At 48.2% G+C, this 27,787-nt stretch overlaps 1 protein-coding gene across 1 annotated transcript in view; it reads left to right on the top strand.

Annotated features, from left to right (window-relative positions):
- The window catches only part of LOC137310110 (aldehyde oxidase 1-like), a gene marked incomplete at its 3' end in the record, with an annotated part of 84,668 nt that overhangs the window by 7,230 nt on the left and 49,651 nt on the right, over positions 1-27,787 (top strand). Inside the window, exons 2-4 of the mRNA XM_067978069.1 lie at positions 4,414-4,471; positions 6,852-6,948; positions 16,984-17,092. Of these exons, the coding sequence (XP_067834170.1) occupies positions 4,414-4,471; positions 6,852-6,948; positions 16,984-17,092 (264 nt within the window). The remainder of the gene's footprint in view (positions 1-4,413; positions 4,472-6,851; positions 6,949-16,983; positions 17,093-27,787) is intronic.

The following is a 27,787-nucleotide window of genomic DNA, read 5'->3' as shown; positions in this document are numbered from 1 at the left end:
AGGAGAACACAAATAACCTCCCAGAAATGTTAGGGAACCAAGGGTCTAGTGAGAGGGAGGAACTGAAGGAAACCAGTATTAGTAAGAAAATAGTGCTAGGGAAATTAATGGGGCCAAAGGCTGACAAATCCCCAAGGCCTGATAATCTACATCCCAGAGTACTAAAAGAAGTAGCCCTGGAAATAAGGGATGCATTGGTGATCATCTTCCAAAATTCCATAGACTCTGAAACAGTTCCTACAGATTGGAGGGTGGCAAATGTAACCCCACTATTTAAAAAAGGAGCGAGAGAAAAAACAGGGAATTACAGACCAGTTAGCCTAACCTCAGTAGTGGGGAAAATGCTAGAGTCTATTATAAAAGATGTGATAACAGAACACTTGGAGGGCATTAACGGGATAGGACAAAGTCAGCATGGGTTTATGAAAAGGAAATCATGCTTAACAAATCTACTGGAGTTTTTTTGAGGATGTAACTAGTAGAATAGATAGGGGAGAACCAGTGGATGTGGTGTACTTGGATTTTCAGAAGGCTTTTGATAAGGTCCCACACAAGAGGTTAGTGTGCAAAATTAAAGCACATGGGATTGGGGGGAATATATTGGCATGGATTGAGAATTGGTTGACAGACAGGAAATAGAGAGTAGGAATAAACGGGTCTTTTTCCGGGTGGCAGGCAGTGACTAGTGGGGTACCGCAGGGATCAGTGCTTGGGCCCCAGCTATTCACAATACATATCAATGATTTGGATGAGGGAACTAAATGTAACATTTCCAAGTTTGCAGACGACGCAAAGCTGGGGTGGAATTTGAGCTGTGAGGAGGATGCAAAGAGGCTCCAATGTGATTGAGACAAGTTGGGTGAGTGGGCAAGAACATGGCAGATGCAGTATAACGTGGATAAATGTGAGGTTATCCACTTTGGTTGTAAAAACAAAAAGGCAGATTATTATCTGAATGGTGATAGATTGGGAAAAGGGGAGGTGCAACGAGACCTGGGTGTCCTTGTACACCAGTCGCTGAAAGCGAGCATTCAGGTGCAGTAAGCAGTTAGGAAAGCGAATGGTATGTTGGCCTTCATTACAAGAGGATTTGAGTACAGGAGCAGGGATGTCTTACTGCAGTTATACAGGACCTTGGTGAGACCACATCTGAAGTAATGTGTGCAGTTTTGGTCTCCTTATCTGAGGAAGGATGTCCTTGCCATGGAGGGAGTGCAGCGAAGGTTTACCAGACTGATTCCTGGGATGGCAGGACTGTCATATGAGGAGAGATTGGGTTGACTCGGCCTGTATTCACTCGAGTTTAGAAGAATGAGAGGGGATCTCATTGAAACATATAAAATTCTGACAGGACTAGACAGACTGGATGCAGGGAGGATGTTCCCAATGGCTGGGGGGGTCCAGAACCAGGGGTCACAGTCTCAGGATACGGGGTAGGAAATTTAGGACTGAGATGAGGAGAAATTTATTCACTCAGAGGGTGGTGAACCTGTGGAATTCTCTACCACAGAAGGCTGTGGAGGCCAAGTCACTGAATATATTTAAGAAGGAGATAGATAGATTTCTAGTCACAGAAGGCATCAAGGGGTATGGGGAGAGAGCGGGAATATGGTATTCAGATAGAGGATCGTCCATGATCATATTGATTGACGGAGCAGGCTCGAAGGGCCGAATGGCCTACTCCTGCTCCGATTTTCTATGTTTCTATGTTTACCCACGTAACTAAAGCCTCTCATCCCTGGAATCATTCTAGTAAATCTCTTCTGCACCCTCTCTAAGGCCTTCACATCTTTCCTAAAGTGCGGTGCCCAGAACTGGACACAATTCTCCAGTTGTGACCGAACCAGTGTTTCATAAAGGTTCATCATGACTTCCATATTTTTGTACTCTATGCCTCTCTTTGTCAAGCCCAGGATCCCATATGCTTTTTAAACTGCTTTCTAACCTGTCCTGCCACTTTCAATGATTTGTGCACATATACCCCCAGATCTCTCTGTTCCTGTACCCCTTTTAGAGTTGTGCCCTTTAGTTTATATTGCCTCTCTTCGAAATGTACCGAAATGTATCACCGCATTTTTCTGCTTTAAATTTCATCTGCCATGTGTCTGCCCATTCCACCAGCCTGTCTATGTCCTCTTGAAGTCTATCACTATCCTTCTCACTGTTCACTACACTTCCAAGTTTTGCGTCATCTGCAAATTTTGAAATTGTGCCCTGTACACCCAAGTCCAAGTCATTAATATATATTAAGAAAAGCAGTGGTCCCAGCATCGACCTCTGGGGAACACCACTGTACACCTCCCTCCAGTCTGAAAAACAACCGTTCACCACTACTCTCTGTTTCCTGTCACTTAACCAATTCTGTATCCATGTTGCTACTGCCCCCTTTATTCCATGGGCCACAATTCACCAGAATAACTCTTAAGAGGGTGATATTTTTGTAGCTGTGACCCTCTTGTAAGTTCTTGGTCACAGCGAGCCGTGCCTCCTCGTGGTCCCGCTGGGCAGCAACATACAAGAGTTGGCCAAATGGGCTGTTCAGAGAACTTACACACAGGTGATGTGTGGAGATCACCCCCTCAGGAGGGAAATGAAAAGGGAAACATAACGAGCTTCCTCAATTCAGGCTGGGACATAACGGCAAACAAATCTCCCTGTCTGTGATATCAGCGACCCAGGTGTAAAATATAAAGCTGGAAGGATGGACCCACTCCTACAGTTCCTGCACCACCGCCTCTTTTAACATCCTTGAGGGTGACATTATTACAAGATCTTATTTGCCCAGAAGAATTCCAACCAGGGAAGTCGTGAACGAGAATATTTCGATATCCGGGGACCCTGCGAGGATGTCAGACTGGAGATCTTTATGAAATCTTCCATCTACAATATCTCTGGGAGTAGAACCTACGTTTTACCCTCCTCGATACTGGACAATTGACTTAAAGACTCCAGGTTTTACTTTTATTGTTACACCATCTTGGCTTTTATGGTTTGAACGTTTACTCCATTGATTGTCATTTGTATTTCTGATTTTAACTTGGGATTTTATTTCGTAAAATGTTCAACTGTGATTTTAAATTTTAATTCAAGGTTATTTTACCTTTATTTTTAATTTATTATTTTAATCCGTACTAACCTGCCGTTCGTTGTGTTTTAAATTTATACTATTTTAAGTTGATTTCATCGATCCTATTTTAACCTAGAGAGTCCGTACTAACACGGTTTCCAATGTAAGTTGTGATTTCACATTGTACTGTTTCATTTGTCAATCTCGATATTCTTATTGTGTTGATTGTGGTTATTCACCAGACCGTGTTTTATTTTTGGTTTTTCTTTTTATTATTAAATTCCTGTTTTTTTTCCTGTTATTCCCCCCGAGAGGGCTTCAACAGTTGGTAAATTCATGCCCAAAACTGTTCTTAACATCTCGGGCCTCCTTCGCCCTTCAATCCTGTGATTTATCGCTGGATATGATAACAAGTGGACGAGCTGCTTAATAACTCAAAATTGACACTCATTTAATGGACCAAGAATTTGATCCACGAATGTATTTAATATAGAAGATTAAGGGATGATCCAATCGAGGTGTTTAAGATGATTAAAGGATTCGATAGGGTAGATAGAGAGAAATTATTTCCTCTGGTGGGAGAGTCCAGAACAAGGGGGAATAACCTTAAAATTAGAGCTAGGCCGTTCAGGGGTGATGTCAGTGCACTTCTTCACACAAAGGGGAGTGGAAATCTGGAACTCTCTCCCCCAAAAATCTGTTGAGGCTGGGGGTCAATTGAAAAGTTCAAAACTGAGATTGATGGATTTTTGTTGGGTCAGGGTGTTAAGGGTTAGGGAACCAAGGCGGGTAAATGGAGATAAAATACAGATCAAACATGATCTAATTGAATGGGAGGACAGGCTCGAGGGGCTGAATGGCCTCCTCCTGTTCCTATGTTGTGATGACACTGGGTTCCTCGGCTGATACTCGAGGAACGTGTTTTACCCCAGCAAGAGTCAGTGCCCTCAAGAGAGATGGGGAGAGGGTCGGGTGGGGGCTGGTGGGAGTGAGAGTGCAGGGGAAAAATAACATTCCATTTTCCTCGGAGCTGCCTCGGAATTCCCACCCCGCTTCTGTCAAAGTTCAGGTATCGAAGCAGGGAGCAGCTGAGAGGAAATTCCTGGCGGGAGAGACCCCTTTCTCTTCAGATTGTTCGTGTAATGCCTGGACTCCCACACACACACTCACACACACTCACACACGCACACACTCACACTCACTCACACACGCACACACTCACACTCACTCACACACTCACACACACACTCACTCACACTCACTCACACTCACACACACACTCACTCACACTCACACACACACTCACTCTCTCTCTATCCTCTCTCACTCACTCTCTGTATCTGCAGGTCAGGGAACCGAATGCTGACCCGGAAACAATGCTGCTGCCCTACCTCAGGAGGAGACGTATCCTTTGGCCGTGTGAGACGCCATCCCGCACGGCCCCGAGAACTGCTCGCTGGCTTCTAGGCCAATCAGAAACATCCCTCCATAAGTCAAGGGAGCACTGGCTTATAACTGGCATTGATTCGAAAGGACCCAGTTTACGCTAATTTTTTTTAAAAGGAAATAGTTCCCAGTTCAGCGAGTAAAGGCAGTGCTTGATGTGTTTCGGAGTCACTTACATACACTAAAAGGTCCATTTCAGGATGTGGGCTTCGCTGGCGAGGCCGGCATTTATTGCCCATCCCTAATTGCCCTTGAGAAGATGGTGGTGAGCCGCCTTCTTGAACCGCTGCAGTCCGTGTGGTGAAGGTTCTCCCACAGTGCTGTTAGGAAGGGAGTTCCAGGATTTTGACCCAGTGACGATGAAGGAACGGTGATATATTTCCAAGTCGGGATGGTGTGTGACTTGGAGGGGAACGTGCAGGTGATGTTGTTCCCATGTGCCTGCTGCACTTGTCCTTCTAGGTGGTAGAGGTTGCGGGTTTGGGAGGTGCTGTCGAAGAAGCCTTGGCGAGTTGCTGCAGTGCATCCTGTAGATGGTACACACTGCAGCCACAGTGCGCCGGTGGTGAAGGGAGTGAATGTTTAGGGTGGTGGATGGGGTGCCAATCAAGAGGGCTGCTTTGTCCTGGATGGTATTGAGCTTCTTGAGTGTTGTTGGAGCTGCACTCATCCAGGCAAGTGGAGAGTATTCCATCACACTCCTGACTTGTGCCTTGTAGATGGTGGAAAGGCTTTGGGGAGTCAGGAGGTGAGTCACTCGCCGCAGAATACCCAGCCTCTGACCTGCTCTTGCAGCCACAGTATTTATGTGGCTGGTCCAGTTAAGTTTCTGGTCAATGGTGACCCCAGGATGTTGATGGTGGGGGATTCGGCCGTTGAATGTCAAGGGGAGGTGGTTAGACTCTCTCTTGTTTTGCCCCTCCAATCTGTTCTGCCATTTAATTCGATCATGTCTGATCTGTATCTTAACTCCATTTTCCCGCCTTTACTCCCTATCCCTCGATACCCTTACCCAACAAAAATCTATCGACCTCAGTCTTGAGAGCTCCAATCGACCCCCAGCATCCACTGCCTTTTGAGGGAGAGAATTCCAGATTTCCACTGCCCTTTGTTTGTGAAAAGTGTTTCCTGATTTCCCTCCTGAACGGCCTTGCTCTAATTATAAGATTATGCTCCCTTGTTCTGGATTTCCCAGCAGAGGATATAACAGAGTGAATAGTTTGGAAAATGTGAAATGGATTTCTGGGTAGGGGAGTGAGGAATAACCGTGGACTGATTTAAACAACAGATGGTACGGTGATGGTGGGAACGGTAGGATCTCCCGAGCTAGATGGACTGAGATGGGCCGAACGGCCTTCACATCCGTATCTATTTGGTGAAATCCGTCCTTACTGTTCAACAACTGAGAGTATGTTAGGAAGCTGAAATTGTGTGGGTATTTTCCTTTCCTCTCACTGTGCTACGATCCCTCAGAGGCCGGTCGCCCTCCCTCCCTCCCTCCCTCCCTCCCTCCCCCCTCGGTATCTCTCCCGAGTCTGTCCTTCACCTGGGAGTCTTGAGAATGAGCATCAGTGGGGAATCTGACCCTTGTGACAGAGGAGGGGGGGTGGGATAGTGTGGGGAGAAATGTAGCTCAGCCTGAGCCCGAGCCCCTCCTCTCACTTCTGGTATTTCTCATACAATCTCACAGCACAGGAAGAGGCCATTCGGCCCATCGTGCTTGTGCCGGCTCTTTGAAAGAGCTCTCCAAATAGTCCCAGTTCCATGCTCTTTCTCCAAAACCCTGCCAACTTTCTCCTTTTCAAATATTTATCCAATTCCGTTTTGAACGTTCCTCTTTAATCTGCTTCCACCACCCTTTCAGGCAGTGAATTCCAGATCATAACAACTTGCTGCGTAAAAAATTTCTCCTCATCTCGCCTCTGGTTCTTTTGCCAATTAGCTTAAATCCGTGTCCTCTGGTTACTGACCGTCCTGCCAATGGAAACAGTTTCTTTCTATCTTCTCTATCAAAACCCTTCATGATTTTGATCCCCTCTATAAAATCCCTCCTTAACCTTCTCTGCTCCAAGGAGAACAATCCCAGATTCTCCAGTCTCTCCATATAACTGAAGTAATGTGGTCAAATTCCAACCAGGAGTTGACCATCTCCTCCCTGACCATCAGGCCAATTGTAACATCCCATTGACTGAGATCAGCAGGCCCAGCGCACATCTGGAACCACCACTGTCTGTGTGGCTCCACTCCCGACTGGGTAAACTCCCCCAGCCCCTTTGCGGGCGGTATTATTAAAATGTCAGCCTCAATCGAGCCTTTCCCTTGACCTGAGTGACTTCAGTCAGACTGACAGGGACCAAGTACGGATGTGGCGGAGGAGGCTGTGGGGCCTGCACCGTGATGGTTTCCAAGTACAACACCCTGGAGAAGAAGATCACGTATCCTTCCGCTAACTGTTTAAACATTTTCACTGAGCAGACTGCACGCGAGTAAACTCTGTACTGTGAATCCGTGCAAAGTCTAGGGGAGGAGGAGGAGGAGGAGGAGGATAGACTAGTGATTGAGTGGGCTGAGAACAGCAGCAACCAGAATCCGAGACACAGACCCTTGTTCAACGGATAATGAGAGGTTTCTCTCCTTCACTAAATCTGAGGTATATAAAAGTCTCACATTCACTGCACTTCCCTCATACTTCGACTGTCAGATTTTGTACAGAGTGAGAGAGAGAGAGACACAGATACACAGAGAGATAGACAGAGAGAGACAGGTGGAGACACTCAAAGAAATAGTGAGAGACAGAGAGAGAATGTGAGAGAGAGACAGAGAGAGAGAATGTGAGAGAGAGAGAGAGAAACAGAGAGAGAATGTGAGAGAGAGAAAGAGAGAGAGAATGTGAGAGACAGAGAGAGAAACAGAGAGAGAGAGACAGAGAGAGAATGTGAGAGAGAGACAGAGAGAGAGAATGTGAGAGAGAGACAGAGTGAGAGAATGTGAGAGAGAGAGACAGAGAGAGAATGTGAGAGAGAGAGACAGAGAATGTGAGAGAGAGAGAGAATGTAAGACACAGAGCGAGAGAGAGAATGTGAGAGACAGAGATAGAGAGAGATAGAGAGAGAATGTGAGAGACAGAGAGAGAGAATGTGAGAGACAGAGAGAGAGAGAGAGAATGTGAGAGAGAGAGACAGAGAGAGAATGTCAGAGAGAGAGACAGAGAGAGAATGTCAGAGAGAGAGACAGAGAGAGAATGTGTGAGAGAGAGAGAGACAGAGAGAGAGAGAGAGAGACAGGTAGAGACACTCAAAGAATAGAGAGACAGAAAGAGAATGTGAGAGAGAGACAGAGAGAGAATGTGAGAGAGAGAGAGAGAGAGAATGTGAGAGAGAGAGACAGAGAGAGAATGTGAGAGACAGAGATAGAGAGAGATAGAGAGAGAATGTGAGAGACAGAGAGAGAGAGAGAATGTGAGAGACAGAGAGAGAGAGAGAGAGAATGTGAGAGAGAGAGACAGAGAGAGAATGTCAGAGAGAGAGACAGAGAGAGAATGTGAGAGACAGAGAGAGAGAATGTGAGAGACAGAGAGAGAGAGAGAAATAGAGAGACAGAGAGAGAATGTGAGAGAGAGACAGAGAGACAGAGAGAGAATGTGAGAGACAGAGAGAGAGAGAGAGAATGTGAGAGAGAGACAGAGAGAGAATGTCAGAGAGAGAGACAGAGAGAGAATGTGAGAGACAGAGAGAGAGAGAGAATGTGAGAGACAGAGAGAGAGAGAGAGAATGTGAGAGAGAGAGACAGAGAGAGAGAATGTCAGAGAGAGAGACAGAGAGAGAATGTCAGAGAGAGAGACAGAGAGAGAATGTGAGAGACAGAGAGAGAGAGAGAGAATGTGAGAGACAGAGAGAGAGAGAGAGAATGTGAGAGACAGAGAGACAGAGAGAGAATGTGAGAGACAGAGAGACAGAGAGAGAATGTGAGAGACAGAGAGAGAGAGAGAGAATGTGAGAGAGAGACAGAGAGAGAATGTCAGAGAGAGAGACAGAGAGAGAATGTGAGAGACAGAGAGAGAGAGAGAATGTGAGAGACAGAGAGAGAGAGAGAGAATGTGAGAGAGAGAGACAGAGAGAGAATGTCAGAGAGAGAGACAGAGAGAGAATGTGAGAGACAGAGAGAGAGAGAGAGAATGTGAGAGACAGAGAGAGATGGAGAATGTGAGAGAGAGAGAGAGAATGTGAGAGAGAGAGAGAGGTGGAATGTGAGACAGAGAGATAGAGAATGTGAGAGGCAGAGAGAGAAAGAGAGAGAATGTGAGAGACAGAGAGAGAGAGACAGAGAGAATGTCAGAGAGAGAGACAGAGAGAATGTCAGAGAGAGAGACAGAGAGAGAATGTGAGAGACAGAGAGAGAGAGAGAGAGAATGTGAGAGACAGAGAGAGAGAGACAGAGAGAATGTCAGAGAGAGAGACAGAGAGAATGTGAGAGAGAGAGACAGAGAGAGAATGTGAGAGACAGAGAGAGGTGGAATGTGAGAGACAGAGAGAGAGAGAGAGAGAATGTGAGAGACAGAGAGAGAGAGAGAGACAGAGAGAGAATGTGAGAGGCAGAGAGAGAGACAGAGAGAGAATGTGAGACACAGAGAGAGAGAGACAGAGAGAGAATGTGAGAGAGAGACAGAGAGAGAATGTGAGAGAGAGAGAGAGAATGTGAGAGACAGAGAGAGAATGTGAGAGAGAGAGAGAGAATGTGAGAGACAGAGAGAGAATGTGAGAGACAGAGAGAGAATGTGAGAGACAGAGACAGAGAGAGAATGTGAGAGAGAGAGAGAGAGAAATAGAGAGACAGAGAGAGAATGTGAGAGACAGAGAGAGAGAGAGAGAGAATGTGAGAGACAGAGAGAGAATGTGAGAGACAGAGAGAGAATGTGAGAGAGAGAGAGAATGTGAGAGACAGAGACAGAGAGAGAATGTGAGAGAGAGAGAGAGAGAAATAGAGAGACAGAGAGAGAATGTGAGAGACAGAGAGAGAGAGACAGAGAATGTGAGAGAGAGAGAGAATGTGAGAGGGAGACAGAGAGAGAATGTGAGAGACAGAGAGAGAATGTGAGAGAGAGACAGAGAATGTGAGAGAGAGACAGAGAGAGAGACAGAGACAGAGAGAGAATGTGAGAGAGAGAGAGAGAGAGACAGAGAGAGAATGTGAGAGAGAGACAGAGAGAGAATGTGAGAGACAGAGAGAGAATGTGAGAGAGAGACAGAGAATGTGAGAGAGAGACAGAGAGAGAGACAGAGACAGAGAGAGAATATGTGAGAGAGAGAGAGAGAGACAGAGAGAGAATATCAGAGACAGAGAGAGAATGTGAGTGGGAGACAGAGAGAGAATGTGAGAGACAGAGAGAGAATGTGAGAGAGAGACAGAGAGAGAATGTGAGAGAGAGAGAGAGACAGAGAGAGAATGTCAGAGACAGAGACAGAGACAGAGAGAGAGAGAGAATGTGAGAGACAGAGAGAGAATGTGAGAGAGAGAGAATGTGAGAGACAGAGAGAGAATGTGAGAGAGAGAGAGAATGTGAGAGAGAGAGAGAGAATGTGAGAGAGAGAGAGAGAGACAGAGACAGAGAGAGAATGTGAGAGAGAGACAGAGAGAGAGACAGAGAGAGAATGTGTGAGAGAGAGACAGAGACAGAGACAGAGAGAGAATGTGAGAGAGAGACAGAGAGAGAGACAGAGAGAGAATGTGAGAGACAGAGAGAGAGAGAGATAGTGAGAGACAGAGAGAGAATGTGAGAGAGAGAGAGAGAATGTGAGAGAGAGAGAGAATGAGAGAGAGAGAGAATGTGAGAGAGAGAGAGAGAGACAGAGACAGAGAGAGAATGTGAGAGAGAGACAGAGAGAGACAGAGAGAGAATGTGAGAGACAGAGAGAGAGAGAGAATGTGAGAGAGAGAGACAGAGAGAGAATGTGAGAGAGAGAGACAGAGAATGTGAGAGAGAGAGAGAATGTAAGACACAGAGCGAGAGAGAGAATGTGAGAGACAGAGATAGAGAGAGATAGAGAGAGAATGTGAGAGACAGAGAGAGAGAATGTGAGAGACAGAGAGAGAGAGAGAGAGAATGTGAGAGAGAGAGACAGAGAGAGAATGTCAGAGAGAGAGACAGAGAGAGAATGTCAGAGAGAGAGACAGAGAGAGAATGTGTGAGAGAGAGAGAGACAGAGAGAGAATGTGAGAGAGAGACAGAGAGAGAATGTGAGAGAGAGAGAGAGAGAGAATGTGAGAGAGAGAGACAGAGAGAGAATGTGAGAGACAGAGATAGAGAGAGATAGAGAGAGAATGTGAGAGACAGAGAGAGAGAGAGAATGTGAGAGACAGAGAGAGAGAGAGAGAGAATGTGAGAGAGAGAGACAGAGAGAGAATGTCAGAGAGAGAGACAGAGAGAGAATGTGAGAGACAGAGAGAGAGAATGTGAGAGACAGAGAGAGAGAGAGAAATAGAGAGACAGAGAGAGAATGTGAGAGAGAGACAGAGAGACAGAGAGAGAATGTGAGAGACAGAGAGAGAGAGAGAGAATGTGAGAGAGAGACAGAGAGAGAATGTCAGAGAGAGAGACAGAGAGAGAATGTGAGAGACAGAGAGAGAGAGAGAATGTGAGAGACAGAGAGAGAGAGAGAGAATGTGAGAGAGAGACAGAGAGAGAATGTGAGAGAGAGAGAGAGAATGTGAGAGACAGAGAGAGAATGTGAGAGACAGAGAGAGAATGTGAGAGACAGAGAGAGAATGTGAGAGAGAGAGAGAGAATGTGAGAGACAGAGAGAGAATGTGAGAGAGAGAGAGAATGTGAGAGACAGAGACAGAGAGAGAATGTGAGAGAGAGAGAGAGAGAAATAGAGAGACAGAGAGAGAATGTGAGAGACAGAGAGAGAGAGAGAGAGAATGTGAGAGACAGAGAGAGAATGTGAGAGACAGAGAGAGAATGTGAGAGAGAGAGAGAATGTGAGAGACAGAGACAGAGAGAGAATGTGAGAGAGAGAGAGAGAGAAATAGAGAGACAGAGAGAGAATGTGAGAGACAGAGAGAGAGAGACAGAGAATGTGAGAGAGAGAGAGAATGTGAGAGGGAGACAGAGAGAGAATGTGAGAGACAGAGAGAGAATGTGAGAGAGAGACAGAGAATGTGAGAGAGAGACAGAGAGAGAGACAGAGACAGAGAGAGAATGTGAGAGAGAGAGAGAGAGAGACAGAGAGAGAATGTGAGAGAGAGACAGAGAGAGAATGTGAGAGACAGAGAGAGAATGTGAGAGAGAGACAGAGAATGTGAGAGAGAGACAGAGAGAGAGACAGAGACAGAGAGAGAATATGTGAGAGAGAGAGAGAGAGACAGAGAGAGAATATCAGAGACAGAGAGAGAATGTGAGTGGGAGACAGAGAGAGAATGTGAGAGACAGAGAGAGAATGTGAGAGAGAGACAGAGAGAGAATGTGAGAGAGAGAGAGAGACAGAGAGAGAATGTCAGAGACAGAGACAGAGACAGAGAGAGAGAGAGAATGTGAGAGACAGAGAGAGAATGTGAGAGAGAGAGAATGTGAGAGACAGAGAGAGAATGTGAGAGAGAGAGAGAATGTGAGAGAGAGAGAGAGAATGTGAGAGAGAGAGAGAGAGACAGAGACAGAGAGAGAATGTGAGAGAGAGACAGAGAGAGAGACAGAGAGAGAATGTGTGAGAGAGAGACAGAGACAGAGACAGAGAGAGAATGTGAGAGAGAGACAGAGAGAGAGACAGAGAGAGAATGTGAGAGACAGAGAGAGAGAGAGATAGTGAGAGACAGAGAGAGAATGTGAGAGAGAGAGAGAGAGACAGAGACAGAGAGAGAATGTGAGAGAGAGACAGAGAGAGAGACAGAGAGAGAATGTGTGAGAGAGAGACAGAGACAGAGACAGAGAGAGAATGTGAGAGAGAGACAGAGAGAGAGACAGAGAGAGAATGTGTGTGAGAGAGAGAGAGAGAGATAGTGAGAGACAGAGAGAGAATGTGAGAGAGAGAGAGAGAATGTGAGAGAGAGAGAGAATGAGAGAGAGAGAGAATGTGAGAGAGAGAGAGAGAGACAGAGACAGAGAGAGAATGTGAGAGAGAGACAGAGAGAGACAGAGAGAGAATGTGAGAGACAGAGAGAGAGAGAGAATGTGAGAGAGAGAGACAGAGAGAGAATGTGAGAGAGAGAGACAGAGAATGTGAGAGAGAGAGAGAATGTAAGACACAGAGCGAGAGAGAGAATGTGAGAGACAGAGATAGAGAGAGATAGAGAGAGAATGTGAGAGACAGAGAGAGAGAATGTGAGAGACAGAGAGAGAGAGAGAGAGAATGTGAGAGAGAGAGACAGAGAGAGAATGTCAGAGAGAGAGACAGAGAGAGAATGTCAGAGAGAGAGACAGAGAGAGAATGTGTGAGAGAGAGAGAGACAGAGAGAGAGAGAGAGAGACAGGTAGAGACACTCAAAGAATAGAGAGACAGAAAGAGAATGTGAGAGAGAGACAGAGAGAGAATGTGAGAGAGAGAGAGAGAGAGAATGTGAGAGAGAGAGACAGAGAGAGAATGTGAGAGACAGAGATAGAGAGAGATAGAGAGAGAATGTGAGAGACAGAGAGAGAGAGAGAATGTGAGAGACAGAGAGAGAGAGAGAGAGAATGTGAGAGAGAGAGACAGAGAGAGAATGTCAGAGAGAGAGACAGAGAGAGAATGTGAGAGACAGAGAGAGAGAATGTGAGAGACAGAGAGAGAGAGAGAAATAGAGAGACAGAGAGAGAATGTGAGAGAGAGACAGAGAGACAGAGAGAGAATGTGAGAGACAGAGAGAGAGAGAGAGAATGTGAGAGAGAGACAGAGAGAGAATGTCAGAGAGAGAGACAGAGAGAGAATGTGAGAGACAGAGAGAGAGAGAGAATGTGAGAGACAGAGAGAGAGAGAGAGAATGTGAGAGAGAGAGACAGAGAGAGAATGTCAGAGAGAGAGACAGAGAGAGAATGTGAGAGACAGAGAGAGAGAGAGAGAATGTGAGAGACAGAGAGAGATGGAGAATGTGAGAGAGAGAGAGAGAATGTGAGAGAGAGAGAGAGGTGGAATGTGAGACAGAGAGATAGAGAATGTGAGAGGCAGAGAGAGAAAGAGAGAGAATGTGAGAGACAGAGAGAGAGAGACAGAGAGAATGTCAGAGAGAGAGACAGAGAGAATGTCAGAGAGAGAGACAGAGAGAGAATGTGAGAGACAGAGAGAGAGAGAGAGAGAATGTGAGAGACAGAGAGAGAGAGACAGAGAGAATGTCAGAGAGAGAGACAGAGAGAATGTGAGAGAGAGAGACAGAGAGAGAATGTGAGAGACAGAGAGAGGTGGAATGTGAGAGACAGAGAGAGAGAGAGAGAGAATGTGAGAGACAGAGAGAGAGAGAGAGACAGAGAGAGAATGTGAGAGGCAGAGAGAGAGACAGAGAGAGAATGTGAGACACAGAGAGAGAGAGACAGAGAGAGAATGTGAGAGAGAGACAGAGAGAGAATGTGAGAGAGAGAGAGAGAATGTGAGAGACAGAGAGAGAATGTGAGAGACAGAGAGAGAATGTGAGAGAGAGAGAGAGAATGTGAGAGACAGAGAGAGAATGTGAGAGAGAGAGAGAATGTGAGAGAGAGAGAGAGAATGTGAGAGACAGAGACAGAGAGAGAATGTGAGAGAGAGAGAGAGAGAAATAGAGAGACAGAGAGAGAATGTGAGAGACAGAGAGAGAGAGACAGAGAATGTGAGAGAGAGAGAGAATGTGAGAGGGAGACAGAGAGAGAATGTGAGAGACAGAGAGAGAATGTGAGAGAGAGACAGAGAATGTGAGAGAGAGACAGAGAGAGAGACAGAGACAGAGAGAGAATGTGAGTGAGAGAGAGAGAGAGACAGAGAGAGAATGTGAGAGAGAGACAGAGAGAGAATGTGAGAGACAGAGAGAGAATGTGAGAGAGAGACAGAGAATGTGAGAGAGAGACAGAGAGAGAGACAGAGACAGAGAGAGAATGTGAGAGAGAGAGAGAGAGACAGAGAGAGAATGTGAGAGAGAGACAGAGAGAGAGACAGAGACAGAGAGAGAATGTGAGAGAGAGAGAGAGAATGTGAGAGAGAGACAGAGAATGTGAGAGAGAGACAGAGAGAGAGACAGAGACAGAGAGAGAATATGTGAGAGAGAGAGAGAGAGACAGAGAGAGAATATCAGAGACAGAGAGAGAATGTGAGTGGGAGACAGAGAGAGAATGTGAGAGACAGAGAGAGAGACAGAGAGAGAATGTCAGAGACAGAGACAGAGACAGAGAGAGAGAGAGAATGTGAGAGACAGAGAGAGAATGTGAGAGAGAGAGAGAATGTGAGAGAGAGAGAGAGAATGTGAGAGAGAGAGAGAGAGACAGAGACAGAGAGAGAATGTGAGAGAGAGACAGAGAGAGAGACAGAGAGAGAATGTGAGAGAGAGACAGAGAGAGAATGTGAGAGAGAGAGAGAGACAGAGAGAGAATGTCAGAGACAGAGACAGAGACAGAGACAGAGAGAGAGAGAGAATGTGAGAGACAGAGAGAGAATGTGAGAGAGAGAGAGAATGTGAGAGAGAGAGAGAGAATGTGAGAGAGAGAGAGAGAGACAGAGACAGAGAGAGAATGTGAGAGAGAGACAGAGAGAGAGACAGAGAGAGAATGTGTGAGAGAGAGACAGAGACAGAGACAGAGAGAGAATGTGAGAGAGAGACAGAGAGAGAGACAGAGAGAGAATGTGAGAGACAGAGAGAGAGAGAGAGAATGTGAGAGACAGAGAGAGAATGTGAGAGAGAGAGAGAGAATGTGAGAGAGAGAGAGAATGAGAGAGAGAGAGAATGTGAGAGAGAGAGAGAGACAGAGAGAGAATGTGAGAGACAGAGAGAGAGAGAGAATGTGAGAGACAGAGAGAGAATGTGAGAGAGAGAGAGAGAATGTGAGAGAGAGACAGAGAATGTGAGAGAGAGAGAGAGACAGAGAGAGAATGTGAGAGAGAGACAGAGAGAGAATGTGAGAGAGAGAGAGAGAATGTGAGAGAGAGAGAGAGAATGTGAGAGGGAGACAGAGAGAGAATGTGAGAGACAGAGAGAGAATGTGAGAGAGAGAGAGAGAGACAGAGACAGAGAGAGAATGTGAGAGAGAGACAGAGAGAGAATGTGAGAGAGAGAGAGAGAATGTGAGAGAGAGACAGAGAGAGAATGTGAGAGAGAGAGAGAGAATGTGAGAGAGAGAGAGAGAATGTGAGAGAGAGAATGTGAGAGGGAGACAGAGAGAGAATGTGAGAGAGAGACAGAGAGAGAATGTGAGAGACAGAGAGAGAATGTGAGAGACAGAGAGAGAATGTGAGAGAGAGAGAGAGAATGTGAGAGAGAGACAGAGAGAGAATGTGAGAGAGAGAGAGAGAATGTGAGAGAGAGAGAGAGAGAGAATGTGAGAGAGAGAGAGAGAGAGAATGTGAGAGAGAGAGAGAGAATGTGAGAGAGAGAATGTGAGAGGGAGACAGAGAGAGAATGTGAGAGAGAGAGAGAGAATGTGAGAGAGAGAGAGAGAGACAGAGACAGAGAGAGAATGTGAGAGAGAGACAGAGAGAGAATGTGAGAGACAGAGAGAGAATGTGAGAGAGAGAGAGAGAGACAGAGACAGAGAGAGAATGTGAGAGAGAGAGAGAATGTGAGAGAGAGAATGTGAGAGGGAGACAGAGAGAGAATGTGAGAGACAGAGAGAGAGACAGAGACAGAGAGAGAATGTGAGAGAGAGACAGAGAGAGAGACAGAGAGAGAATGTGAGAGAGAGAGAGACAGAGACAGAGAGAGAATGTGAGAGACAGAGAGAGAGAGAGACAGAGAGAGAATGTGAGAGACAGAGAGAGAATGTGAGAGAGAGAGAGTGAATGTGAGAGAGAGAGAGAATGTGAGAGAGAGAGAGAGAATGTGAGAGAGAGAGAGAGAGACAGAGAGAGAATGTCAGAGACAGAGACAGAGAGAGAATGTGAGAGACAGAGAGAATGTGAGAGCGAGAGAGAGAGAATGTGAGAGCGAGAGACAGAGAGAAAATGTGAGAGACAGTCAGAGACAGAGAGACAGAGAGAGAGTGACAGAGAGCGAGAGAGATAAAGACACTCAAAGAAATAGAGAGAGACAGAGAGAGACACTGATGTGGTGATTGGCGGCTGCCTGTAAATTGCTGCCTTTTCTCCCAGGTCAGTTGTTTCTGATTTTTCGGTCTCTACAGGCAGCCAATGGTCAATGTCTGGACTCACACACGGAGTACGGACACCTGAGTGTGAGTGTTCGAGGTGAGGAGAATGTTGGAGGGACGAGTTACACAATAAGGGCTCGATATCTGAGCAGATCAGCTTCAAACCAGGGCACTGGATTTCATCTCTGAACTTTGATGGTCTTGTTGGTGTAGTGTTGTCATCCTTTACTGGGACTGAAAGCCATTTCTCAGCGAACGCCTGCCTGGCCCCTCTCTGCATGCTGCACGGTGCTGCAGTGACCACGGTGGAGGGAATCGGCAGCACGAGGACCAGGATTCACCCAGTACAGGTGAGTGTGGGGCAGGGGGAGCGGGTACAGGGCACCGGAGGGTCCTGGTGCCACACACTCACCAAATCTCCGAGATTCTGAGTCTATCGTTTCTGGTAAATGGGCCAGGAGTAGTGGGGGCGGAGGGGGGGGGCGTTAATTCAGGAATACCCGGGGGCACCGGGTGGGGCAGCTGGTGAGATGTTCGGGCTCTTTGTTATCAAGGAGAAGGACAGCAATATTTCTGAGTAAGGAAACTTCATCTACAAAGACTGTGCAGACTCAGGCACCCCACCCAGCTCTTACAGTGACCGGTGACAGAGAGAGGGAGAGAGAGAGAGAAGGAGAGGGAGAGAGAGAGAGAAAGGGAGAGGGAGAGAGAGGGAGAGACAGAGAGAGAGACAGAGAGAGAGAGAGAAGGAGGGTGAGAGAGGGAGAGGGAGAGAGAGAGGTAGAGGGAGAGAGAGAGAGACAGAGAGAGAGGGAGAGAGAGGAAGAGGGAGAGAGAGAGGGAGAGAGAGAGAGGGAGAGAGAGAGAGAAAGGGAGAGGGAGAGAGAGGGAGAGACAGAGAGAGAGAGAGAAGGAGGGTGAGAGAGGGAGAGAGGGAGAGGGAGAGAGAGAGGAAGAGGGAGAGAGAGGGAGAGAGAGGAAGAGAGAGAGAGAGACAGAGAGAGAGGGAGAGAGAGAAGGAGAGGGAGAGAGAGAGAGAGGAAGAGAGAGAGTGAGACAGAGAGAGAGGGAGAGAGAGAGAGAAGGAGAGGGAGAGAGAGTAAGAGAGAGAGAGAGACAGAGAGAGAGAGAGGGAGAGAGAGAGAGAAGGAGAGGGAGAGGGAGAGAGAGGAAGAGAGAGAGAGAGACAGAGAGAGAGGGAGAGAGAGAGAGGGAGAGGGAGGGAGAGGAAGAGAGAGAGAGAGACAGAGAGAGAGGGGGGGGAGAGAGGACGAGAGAGAGGGAGGGAGAGAGAGGGAGAGGGAGAGAGAGAGAGAAAGAAAGAGAGAGAGAGAGAGGGAGAGGGAGACAGAGGGAGAGAGAAGGTAGTGCTGATGGGCCTTCTTCTTGAACCACTGGTAGTTGTTTGCTACAACTGAGGGGCTCACTGGGCCACTTCAGAGGGTATTTAAGAGTCAACCACCTTCCTATGGGACTGGAGTCAGATATCGGCCCAGACCGGGTAAGGACGGAAGGTTTCCTTCCCTAAAGGTCATTCGTGAACTCGTTGGGTTTTTACGACACGTTTTGGTCACTTTTACTGATCCTGGTATTACTGATATTTTTAAACTGAATTCAAAGTCTCAAACTGCCACTCACGTTTTGACCTCACGTTCTCTGGATTCCTGGTCCCAGGAACAATCACCACGACACGAACCGTTACCCGTGTTACAGGTGAGGGGTTTCCAATCAGAGCGCATTGAGTCCAGACCCACCCGTCCTGCTCCCCCACTGAAATGGTTATAATCTGTCAGGTCTGTGGGTACAGGCGCCCCATTGGGTGGTATAATGGATACAGGAGCCCCATTGGGTGGTCCTGTGGGTACAGGTGCCCCATTGGATGGTTCTGTGGGTACAGGTGCCCCATTGGGTGGTCCTGTGGGTACAGGTGCCCCATTGGATGGTCCTGTGGGTTCAGTGCCCCATTGGGTGGTCCTGTGGGTACAGGTTCCCCATTGGATGGTCCTGTGGGTTCAGTGCCCCATTGGGTGGTCCTGTGGGTACAGGAGCCCCATTGGATGGTCCTGTGGGTACAGGTTCCCCATTGCGAGTTCCTGTGGGTACAGGTGCCCCATTGGGTGGTTCTGTGGGTACAGGTGCCCCATTGGGTGGTCCTGTGGGTACAGGAGCCCCATTGGGTGGTCCTGTGGGTACAGGTGCCCCATTGGGTGGTCCTGTGGGTACAGGTTCCCCATTGGGTGGTCCTGTGGGTACAGGTGCCCCATTGGGTGGTCCTGTGGGTACAGATGCCCCATTGGGTGGTCCTGTGGGTACAGGTGCCCCATTGGGTGGTTCTGTGGGTACAGGTGCCCCATTGGGTGGTTCTGTGGGTACAGGTGCCCCATTGGGTGGTTCTGTGGGTACAGGTGCCCCATTGGGAGGTCCTGTGGGTACAGGTGCCCCATTGGGTGGTTCTGTGGGTACAGGTGCCCCATTGGGTGGTTCTGTGGGTACAGGTGCCCCATTGGGTGGTTCTGTGGGTACAGGTGCCCCATTGGGTGGTCCTGTGGGTACAGGTGCCCCATTGGGAGGTCCTGTGGGTACAGGTGCCCCATTGGATGGTCCTGTGGGTACAGGTGCCCCATTGGGTGGTCCTGTGGGTACAGGTGCCCCATTGGATGGTTCTGTGGGTACAGGTGCCCCATTGGGTGGTCCTGTGGGTACAGGTGCCCCATTGGGTGGTCCTGTGGGTACAGGTGCCCCATTGGATGGTCCTGTGGGTACAGGTGCCCCATTGGGTGGTCCTGTGGGTACAGGTTCCCCATTGGATGGTCCTGTGGGTTCAGTGCCCCATTGGGTGTTTCTTTGGGTACAGGTTCCCCATTGGGTGGTTCTGTGGGTTCAGGTGCCCCATTAGGTGATATAATGGGTACAGGTGCCCCATTGGATGGTCCTGTGGGTACAGGTGCCCCATTGGGTGGTCCTGTGGGTACAGGTGCCCCATTGGGTGGTCCTGTGTGTACAGGTGCCCCATTGGGTGGTCCTGTGGGTACAGGTTCCCCATTGGGAGGTCCTGTGGGTACAGGTGCCCCATTGGGTGGTCCTGTGGGTACAGGTGCCCCATTGGGTGGTCCTGTGGGTACAGATGAGGGTGGTTGCACAGTTGACCCCATGACCTCCGCTGATCCCAGCCGGACAATCGATGCTGGTTACAACCCAAGTCTGATGACCCGATATAGTGACTCAGGTTCCTGAGGTCTGTTAACTCGGCCCAAACCAGGGGATTTAATGCTCTGTGTGACATTGGCCTCAGTACCCCTGACAATAGGCCTCAGTACCCCCGGACAATTGGCCTCAGTACCCCTGACAATAGGCCTCAGTATCCCTGACAATTGGCCTCAGTACCCCTGACAATTGGCCTCAGTACCCCTGACAATAGGCCTCAGTACCCCCGGACAATTGGCCTCAGTACCCCCTGACAATTGGCCTCAGTACCCCCTGACTATAGGCCTCAGTACCCCCGGACAATTGGCCTCAGTACCCCCTGACAATAGGCCTCAGTACCCCTGACAATTGGCCTCAGTACCCCTGACAATTGGCCTCAGTACCCCCGGCCTAGGGCAGGGGGAAATAATCAGCCTGAATTTCCACTCCTGATCACTGCCCAGCGACCCCTGACGCCAGGCACTCGGCTGCGATGCCCTCCATGGTTGAAAGGCCTGCCAACACTTCACCTCAGGGTCTGGTAGCCCAGTGGTTCAGGTCCGAGATTGGTAAACCTTGAGTTCAAACCCCACCCTGGTAAATTATGGAATTTAACTCAGTAATCCGTGGGCTGGGGCCAGAGAAAATGACCATGAAATCTGCTGGATTGTCGTAAAAACCCAACTGGTTCCCTAATGTCCATCGGGAAGGGAACGTGTCAACCTTACCCGGTCTGACCCACACGTGACTCCAGTCCTACTCTAGATGGGTAATTGTAATAGAACCCGCTTGGCATGAGACTGACGGGATCACACCTTTACACTTCCCCCTATTACAACCTGCCCCTTTACACCTCCCCCATTACAACCTGCCCCTTTACACCTCCCCCGATTACAACCTGCCCCTTTACACCTCCCCCATTACAACCTGCCCCTTTACACCTCCCCCTATTACAACCTGCCCCTTTACACCTCCCCCTATTACAACCTGCCCCTTTACACTTCCCCCTATTACAACCTGCCCCTTTACACCTCCCCCTATTACAACCTGCCCCTTTACACTTCCCCCTATTACAACCTGCCCCTTTACACTTCCCCCTATTACAACCTGCCCCTTTACACCTCCCCCTATTACAACCTGCCCCTTTACACTTCCCCCTATTACAACCTGCCCCTTTACACTTCCCCCTATTACAACCTGCCCCTTTACACTTCCCCCTATTACAACCTGCCCCTTTACACTTCCCCCTATTACAACCTGCCCCTTTACACCTCCCCCTATTAAAACCAGCCCCTTTACACCTCCCCCTATTACAACCTGCCCCTTTACACCTCCCCCTATTACAACCTGCCTCTTTACACTTCCCCCTATTACAACCTGCCCCTTTACACCTCCCCCTATTACAACCTGCCCCTATTCACTTCCCCCGATTAAAACCTGCCCCTTTACACTTCCCCCAATTACAACCTGCCCCTTTACACTTCCCCCTATTACAACCTTTCCCTTTGCACTTCCCCTATTACAACCTGCCCCTTTACACTTCCCCCTATTACAACCTGCCCCTTTACACCTCCCCCTATTACAATCTGCCCCTTTACACTTCCCCCTATTACAACCTGCCCCTTTACACTTCCCCCTATTACAACCTGCCCCTTTACACTTCCCCCTATTACAACCTGCCCCTTTACACCTCCCCCTATTACAACCTGCCTCTTTACACTTCCCCCTATTACAACCTGCCCCTATTCACTTCCCCCTATTAAAACCTGCCCCTTTACACTTCCCCCTATTACAACCTGCCCCTTTACACTTCCCCCTATTACAACCTTTCCCTTTACACTTCCCCTATTACAACCTGCCCCTTTACACTTCCCCCTATTACAACCTGCCCCTTTACACCTCCCCCTATTACAACCTGCCTCTTTACACTTCCCCCTATTACAACCTGCCCCTTTACACCTCCCCCTATTACAACCTGCCCCTTTACACTTCCCCCTTTTACAACCTGCCCCTTTACACTTCCCCCTATTACAACCTACCCCTTTACATCTCCCCCTTCGTCCCCCTATTACAACCTTTCCCTTTACACCTCCCTTTTCGACTCCCTATTACAACCTTCCCCTTTACACCCCCCTTAGACCCCCTATTACAACCTGCCCCTTTACACCCCACCCTAGACCCCCGATTACAACCTTCCCCTTTACACCCCCCTAGACCCCCTATTACAACCTGCTCCTTTACATCCCCTTAGACCCCCTATTACAACATTCCCCTTTACACCCCCCTAGAACCCCTATTATAACCTGCCCCTTTACACTTCCCCCTATTACAACCTGCCCCTTTACACCTCCCCCTATTACAACCTGCCTCTTTACACTTCCCCCTATTACAACCTGCCCCTTTACACCTCCCCCTATTACAACCTGCCCCTTTACACTTCCCCCTTTTACAACCTGCCCCTTTACACTTCCCCCTATTACAACCTACCCCTTTACATCTCCCCCTTCGTCCCCCTATTACAACCTTTCCCTTTACACCTCCCTTTTCGACTCCCTATTACAACCTTCCCCTTTACACCCCCCTTAGACCCCCTATTACAACCTGCCCCTTTACACCCCACCCTAGACCCCCGATTACAACCTTCCCCTTTACACCCCCCTAGACCCCCTATTACAACCTGCTCCTTTACATCCCCTTAGACCCCCTATTACAACATTCCCCTTTACACCCCCCTAGAACCCCTATTATAACCTGCCCCTTTACATCTCCCCCTATTACAACCTGCCCCTTTACACCACCCCTATTACAACCTGCCTCTTTACACTTCCCCCTATTACAACCTGCCCCTTTTCACTTCCCCCTATTACAACCTGCCCCTTTACACTTCCCCCTATTACAACCTGCCCATTTACACTTCCCCCTACTACAAACTTTCCCTTTACACTTCCCCTATAACAACCTGCCCCTTTACACTTCCCCCTATTACAACCTGCCCCTTTACACCTCCCCCTATTACAACCTGCCTCTTTACACTTCCCCCTATTACAACCTGCCCCTTTACACCTCCCCCTATTACAACCTGCCCCATTACACTTCCCCCTTTTACAACCTGCCCCTTTACATCTCCCCCTTCGTCCCCCTATTACAACCTTTCCCTTTACACCTCCCTTTTCGACTCCCTATTACAACCTTCCCCTTTACACCCCCCTTAGACCCCCTATTACAACCTGCCCCTTTATCGAGGTGATGCACTTTGGAGGGACTAACAAGGCAAGGGAATACACAATGAATGGGAGGACCCTAGGCAAGACAGAGGGTCAGAGGGATCTTGGTGTGCAAGTTCACAGATCCCTGAAGGCGGCGGAACAGGTCGATAAGGTGGTAAAGAAGGCATATGGGATACTTGCCTTTATTAGCCGAGGCATAGAATATAAGAGCAAGGAGGTTATGATGGAGCTGTATAAAACACTGGTTAGGCCACAGCTGGAGTACTGTGTGCAGTTCTGGTCGCCACACTACAGGAAGGATGTGATCGCTTTGGAGAGGGTGCAGAGGAGATTCACCAGGATGTTACCAGGGCTGGAGCGCTTCAGCTATGAAGAGAGACTGGGAAGATTGGGTTTGTTTTCCTTGGAGCAGAGGAGGCTGAGGGGGGACATGATTGAGGTGTACAAAATTATGAGGGGCACAGATAGGATGGATACTAAGGAGCTTTTTCCCTTCGTTGAGGGTTCTATAACAAGGGGACATAGATTCAAGGTAAAAGGCGGGAGGTTTAGAGGGGATTTGAGAAAGAACTTTTTCACCCAGAGGGTGGTTGGAGTCTGGAACTCACTGCCTGAAAGGGTTGTGGAGGCAGGAACCCTCACAACATTCAAGAAGCATTTGGATGAGCACTTGAAATGCCATAGCATACAAGGCTACGGACCAAATGCTGGAATATGGGATTAGAGTAGACAGGGCTGATGGCCGGCGCGGACACGATGGGCCGAAGGGCCTCTATCCGTGCTGTATAACTCTATGACTCTATGACTCTATGTCCCATCAAACACTCTCAGGTCAGGTACAGCACGGGTTAGATACAGAGTAAAGCTCCCTCGACACTGTCCCATCAAACACTCCCAGGGCAGGTACAGCACGGGTTAGATACAGAATAAAGCTCCCTCGACACTGTCCCATCAAACACTCTCAGGGCAGGTACAGGGTAAGATACAGAGTAAAGCTCGCTCTACACTGTCCCATCAAACATTCCCAGGGCAGGTACAGCATGGGTTAGATACAGAGTAAAGCTCCCTCTACACTGTCCCATCAAACACTCCCAGGGCAGATACAGCACGGGTTAGATACAGAGTAAAGCTCCCTCTACATCATCCGATCAATCACTTCCAGGCCAGGTACAGCACGGGTTAGATACACAGCAAAGCGCCCTCTGCACTGTCCCATCAAACACTCCCAGGGCAGGTACAGCACGGGTTAGATACAGAGTAAAGCTCCCTCTACACTGTCCCATCAAACACTCCCAGGGCAGGTACAGCACGGGTTAGATACAGAGTAAAGCTCCCTCTATACTGTCCCATCAAACACTCCCAGGGCAAGTACAGCACGGGCTTGATACAGAGTAAAGCTCCCTCTACACTGTCCCATCAAACAATCCCAGGTCAGGTACAGCACGGGTTAGATACAGAGTAAAGCTCCCTCTACACTGTCCCATCAAACACTCCCAGGGCAGGTACAGCACGGGTTAGATACAGAGTAAAGCTCCCTCTACACTGTCCCATCAAACACTCCCAGGGCAAGTACAGCACGGGTTTGATACAGAGTATGAGGAGAGGTTGAGTAGATTGGGACTCTACTCATTGGAGTTCAGAAGAATGAGAGGCGATCTTATTGAAACATATAAGATTGTGAAGGGTCTTGATCGGGTGGATGCAGTAAGGATGTTCCCAAGGATGGGTGAAACTAGAACTAGGGGGCATAATCTTAGAATAAGGGGCTGCTCTTTCAAAACTGAGATGAGGAGAAACTTCTTCACTCAGAGGGTAGTTGGTCTGTGGAATTTGCTGCCCCAGGAAGTTGTGGAAGCTACATCATTAAATAAATTTAAAACAGAAATAGACAGTTTCCTAGAAGTAAAGGGAATTAGGGGTTACGGGGAGCGGGCAGGAAATTGGACATGAATTTAGATTTGAGGTTAGGATCAGATCAGCCATGATCTTATTGAATGGCGGAGCAGGCTCGAGGGGCCGATTGGCCTACTCCTGCTCCTATTTCTTATGTTCTTATGTTCTTATTATAAACTGCCCCTTTACACTCCCCTTACACCCTGCCCTTTCACACCCTGCCCTTTCTCACTCCCTTTTACCCCCCCCTTTACACTCCACTTTTACAACCCCCCTTTCATAGAATCATAGAAAGGTTAGAACACAGAAGGAGGCCATTCAGCCTGTCGAGCCCATGCCGGCTCTCTGCAAGAGCAATCCAGCTAGTCCCACTCCCCTGCCCTTTCCCATAGCCCTGCAATTTTTTCCTCTCAAGTCCTTATCCAGTTCCCTTTTGAAGGCCATGATTGAATCTGCCTCCACCACCCCCTTGGGCAGTGCATTCCAGATCCTAACCACTCGCTGTGTAAAAAAGCTTTTCCTCATGTTGCCTGTGGTTCTTTTGCCAATCACCTTAAATCAATGCCCTCTGGTTCTTGACCCTTCCGCCAATGGGAAGAATTTCTCTCTGTCTCAACGCCTCATGATTTTGTACACCTCGATCAAATCTCCTCGCAACCTTCTCTGCTCTAAGGAGAACAATCCCAGCTTCTCCAGTCTATCCACGGAACTGAATCCCTCATCCCTGGAACCATTCTAGTAAATCTTTTCTGCACCCTCTCAAAGGCCCTCACATCCTTCCTAAAGTGCGGTGCCCAGAACTGGACACAATTCTCCAGTTGTGGCCGAACCAGTGTTTTATAAAGGTTCATCATGACTTCCTATTGATAAAGCCCAGGATCCCGTATGCTTTTTTAACCGCTTTCTCAACCTGCCCTGCCACCTTCAACGACCTGTGTACATATACCCCCAGGTCTCTCTGTTCCTGTACACCCTTTTAGAATTTTAACCCTTTAGTTTATATTGCCTCTCCTTGTTCTTCCTACCAAAATATATCTCTGCATTAAATTTCATCTGCCATGTGTCTGCCCATGCCACCAGCCTGTCTATATCCTCTTGAAGTCTATCACTATCCTCCTCACTGTTCACTACTCTTCCAAGTTTTGTCATCTGCAAATTTTGAAATTGTGCCCTGTACACCCAAGTCCAAGTCATTAATATATATCAAGAAAAGCAGTGGTCCCAGCATCGACCTCTGGGGAACACCACTGTACACCCCTCCAGTCCGAAAAACAACCGCTCACTGTTTCCTGTCACTTAGCCAATTTCATATTGATGCTGTCACTGCCCCTTTTATTCCATGGGCTTCAACTTTGCTGACAAGCCTATTATGTGACACTTTATCAAACACCATTTGAAAGTTCATATACACCACATCAAACGCATTACCCTCATCGACCCTCTGTTACCTCATCAAAAGACTCAATCAGGTTAGTTAAACACGATTTGCCTTTAACAAATCCGTGCTGGTTTTCCTTTATTAATCCACACTTGTCCAAGTGACTGTTAATACTGTCCTGGATTATCGTTTCTAAAAGTTTCCCCACCACTGAGGTTAAACTGACTGGCCTGTAGTTGCTGGGTTTATCCTTACACCCTTTTTTAAACAAGGGTGTAACATTTGCAATTCTCCAGCCCTCTGGCACCACCCCCGTATCTTTACACCCCGCCCCTTTTACACTCCCTTTAACACCCCCTTTTACACTCCCCTTTTACACTCCCCTTTTACACCCCCCTTTTATGCCCCCTTTTACACTCCCTTTTACACCCCCCTTTTACACCCAATTTTACACCCCCTTTTACACTCCCCCTTTTACACCCCATTTTACACCCCCTTTTACACCCCCCTTTTACACTCCCCTTTTACACCCCCTTTTACACTCCCCTTTTACACCCCCTATTACACCCCCCCTTTTACACCCCCCTTTTACACTCCCCCTTTTACACCCCCCCTTTTACACCCCCCCTTTTACACCCCCTTTTACACCCCCTATTACACCCCCCCTTTTACACTCCCCTATTACACCCCCCCTTTACACCCCCCTTTTACACCCCCTTTTACACGCCCCCTTTTACACTCTGCCCCTTTTACACCCCCTTTTACACTCCGCCCCTTTTACACCCCCTTTTACACCCCCCCTTTTACACTCCCCTTTTACACTCTGCCCCTTTTACACCCCCTTTTACACTCCGCCCCTTTTACACCCCCTTTTACACTCCCCTTTTACACTCTGCCCCTTTTACACCCCCTTTTACACTCTGCCCCTTTTACTCCCCCTTTTACACTCTCTTTTACAGCCCCTTTTACACTCTCTTTCACACTACGCCCCTTTTACACTCTCTTTTACACTCCGCCCCTTTTACACCCCCTTTTACACCCCCCTTTTACACCCCCTTTTACACCCCCCTTTTACACCCCCTTTTACACCCCCTTGTACACCCCCTTGTACACCCCCTTGTACACCCCCTTGTACACCCCTTTTTACACCCCCTTTTACACCCCCTTTTACACCCCCCTTTTACACCCCCTTGTACACCCCCTTTTACACCCCCTTTTACACCCCCCTTTTACACCCCCTTGTACACCCCCTTTTACACCCCCTTTTACACCCCCCTTTTACACTCCCCTTTTACACCCCCCTTTTACACCCCCTTGTTCACCCACTTTTACACCCCCTTTTACACCCCCCTTTTACACCCCCT

This window comes from Heptranchias perlo, unplaced genomic scaffold (assembly GCF_035084215.1).
Source record: "Heptranchias perlo isolate sHepPer1 unplaced genomic scaffold, sHepPer1.hap1 HAP1_SCAFFOLD_218, whole genome shotgun sequence".
Lineage (NCBI taxonomy): Eukaryota > Metazoa > Chordata > Chondrichthyes > Hexanchiformes > Hexanchidae > Heptranchias > Heptranchias perlo.
The sequence above is the reverse complement of the archived record's forward strand: the minus strand, read 5'-3'. Positions and strand labels throughout refer to the sequence as shown.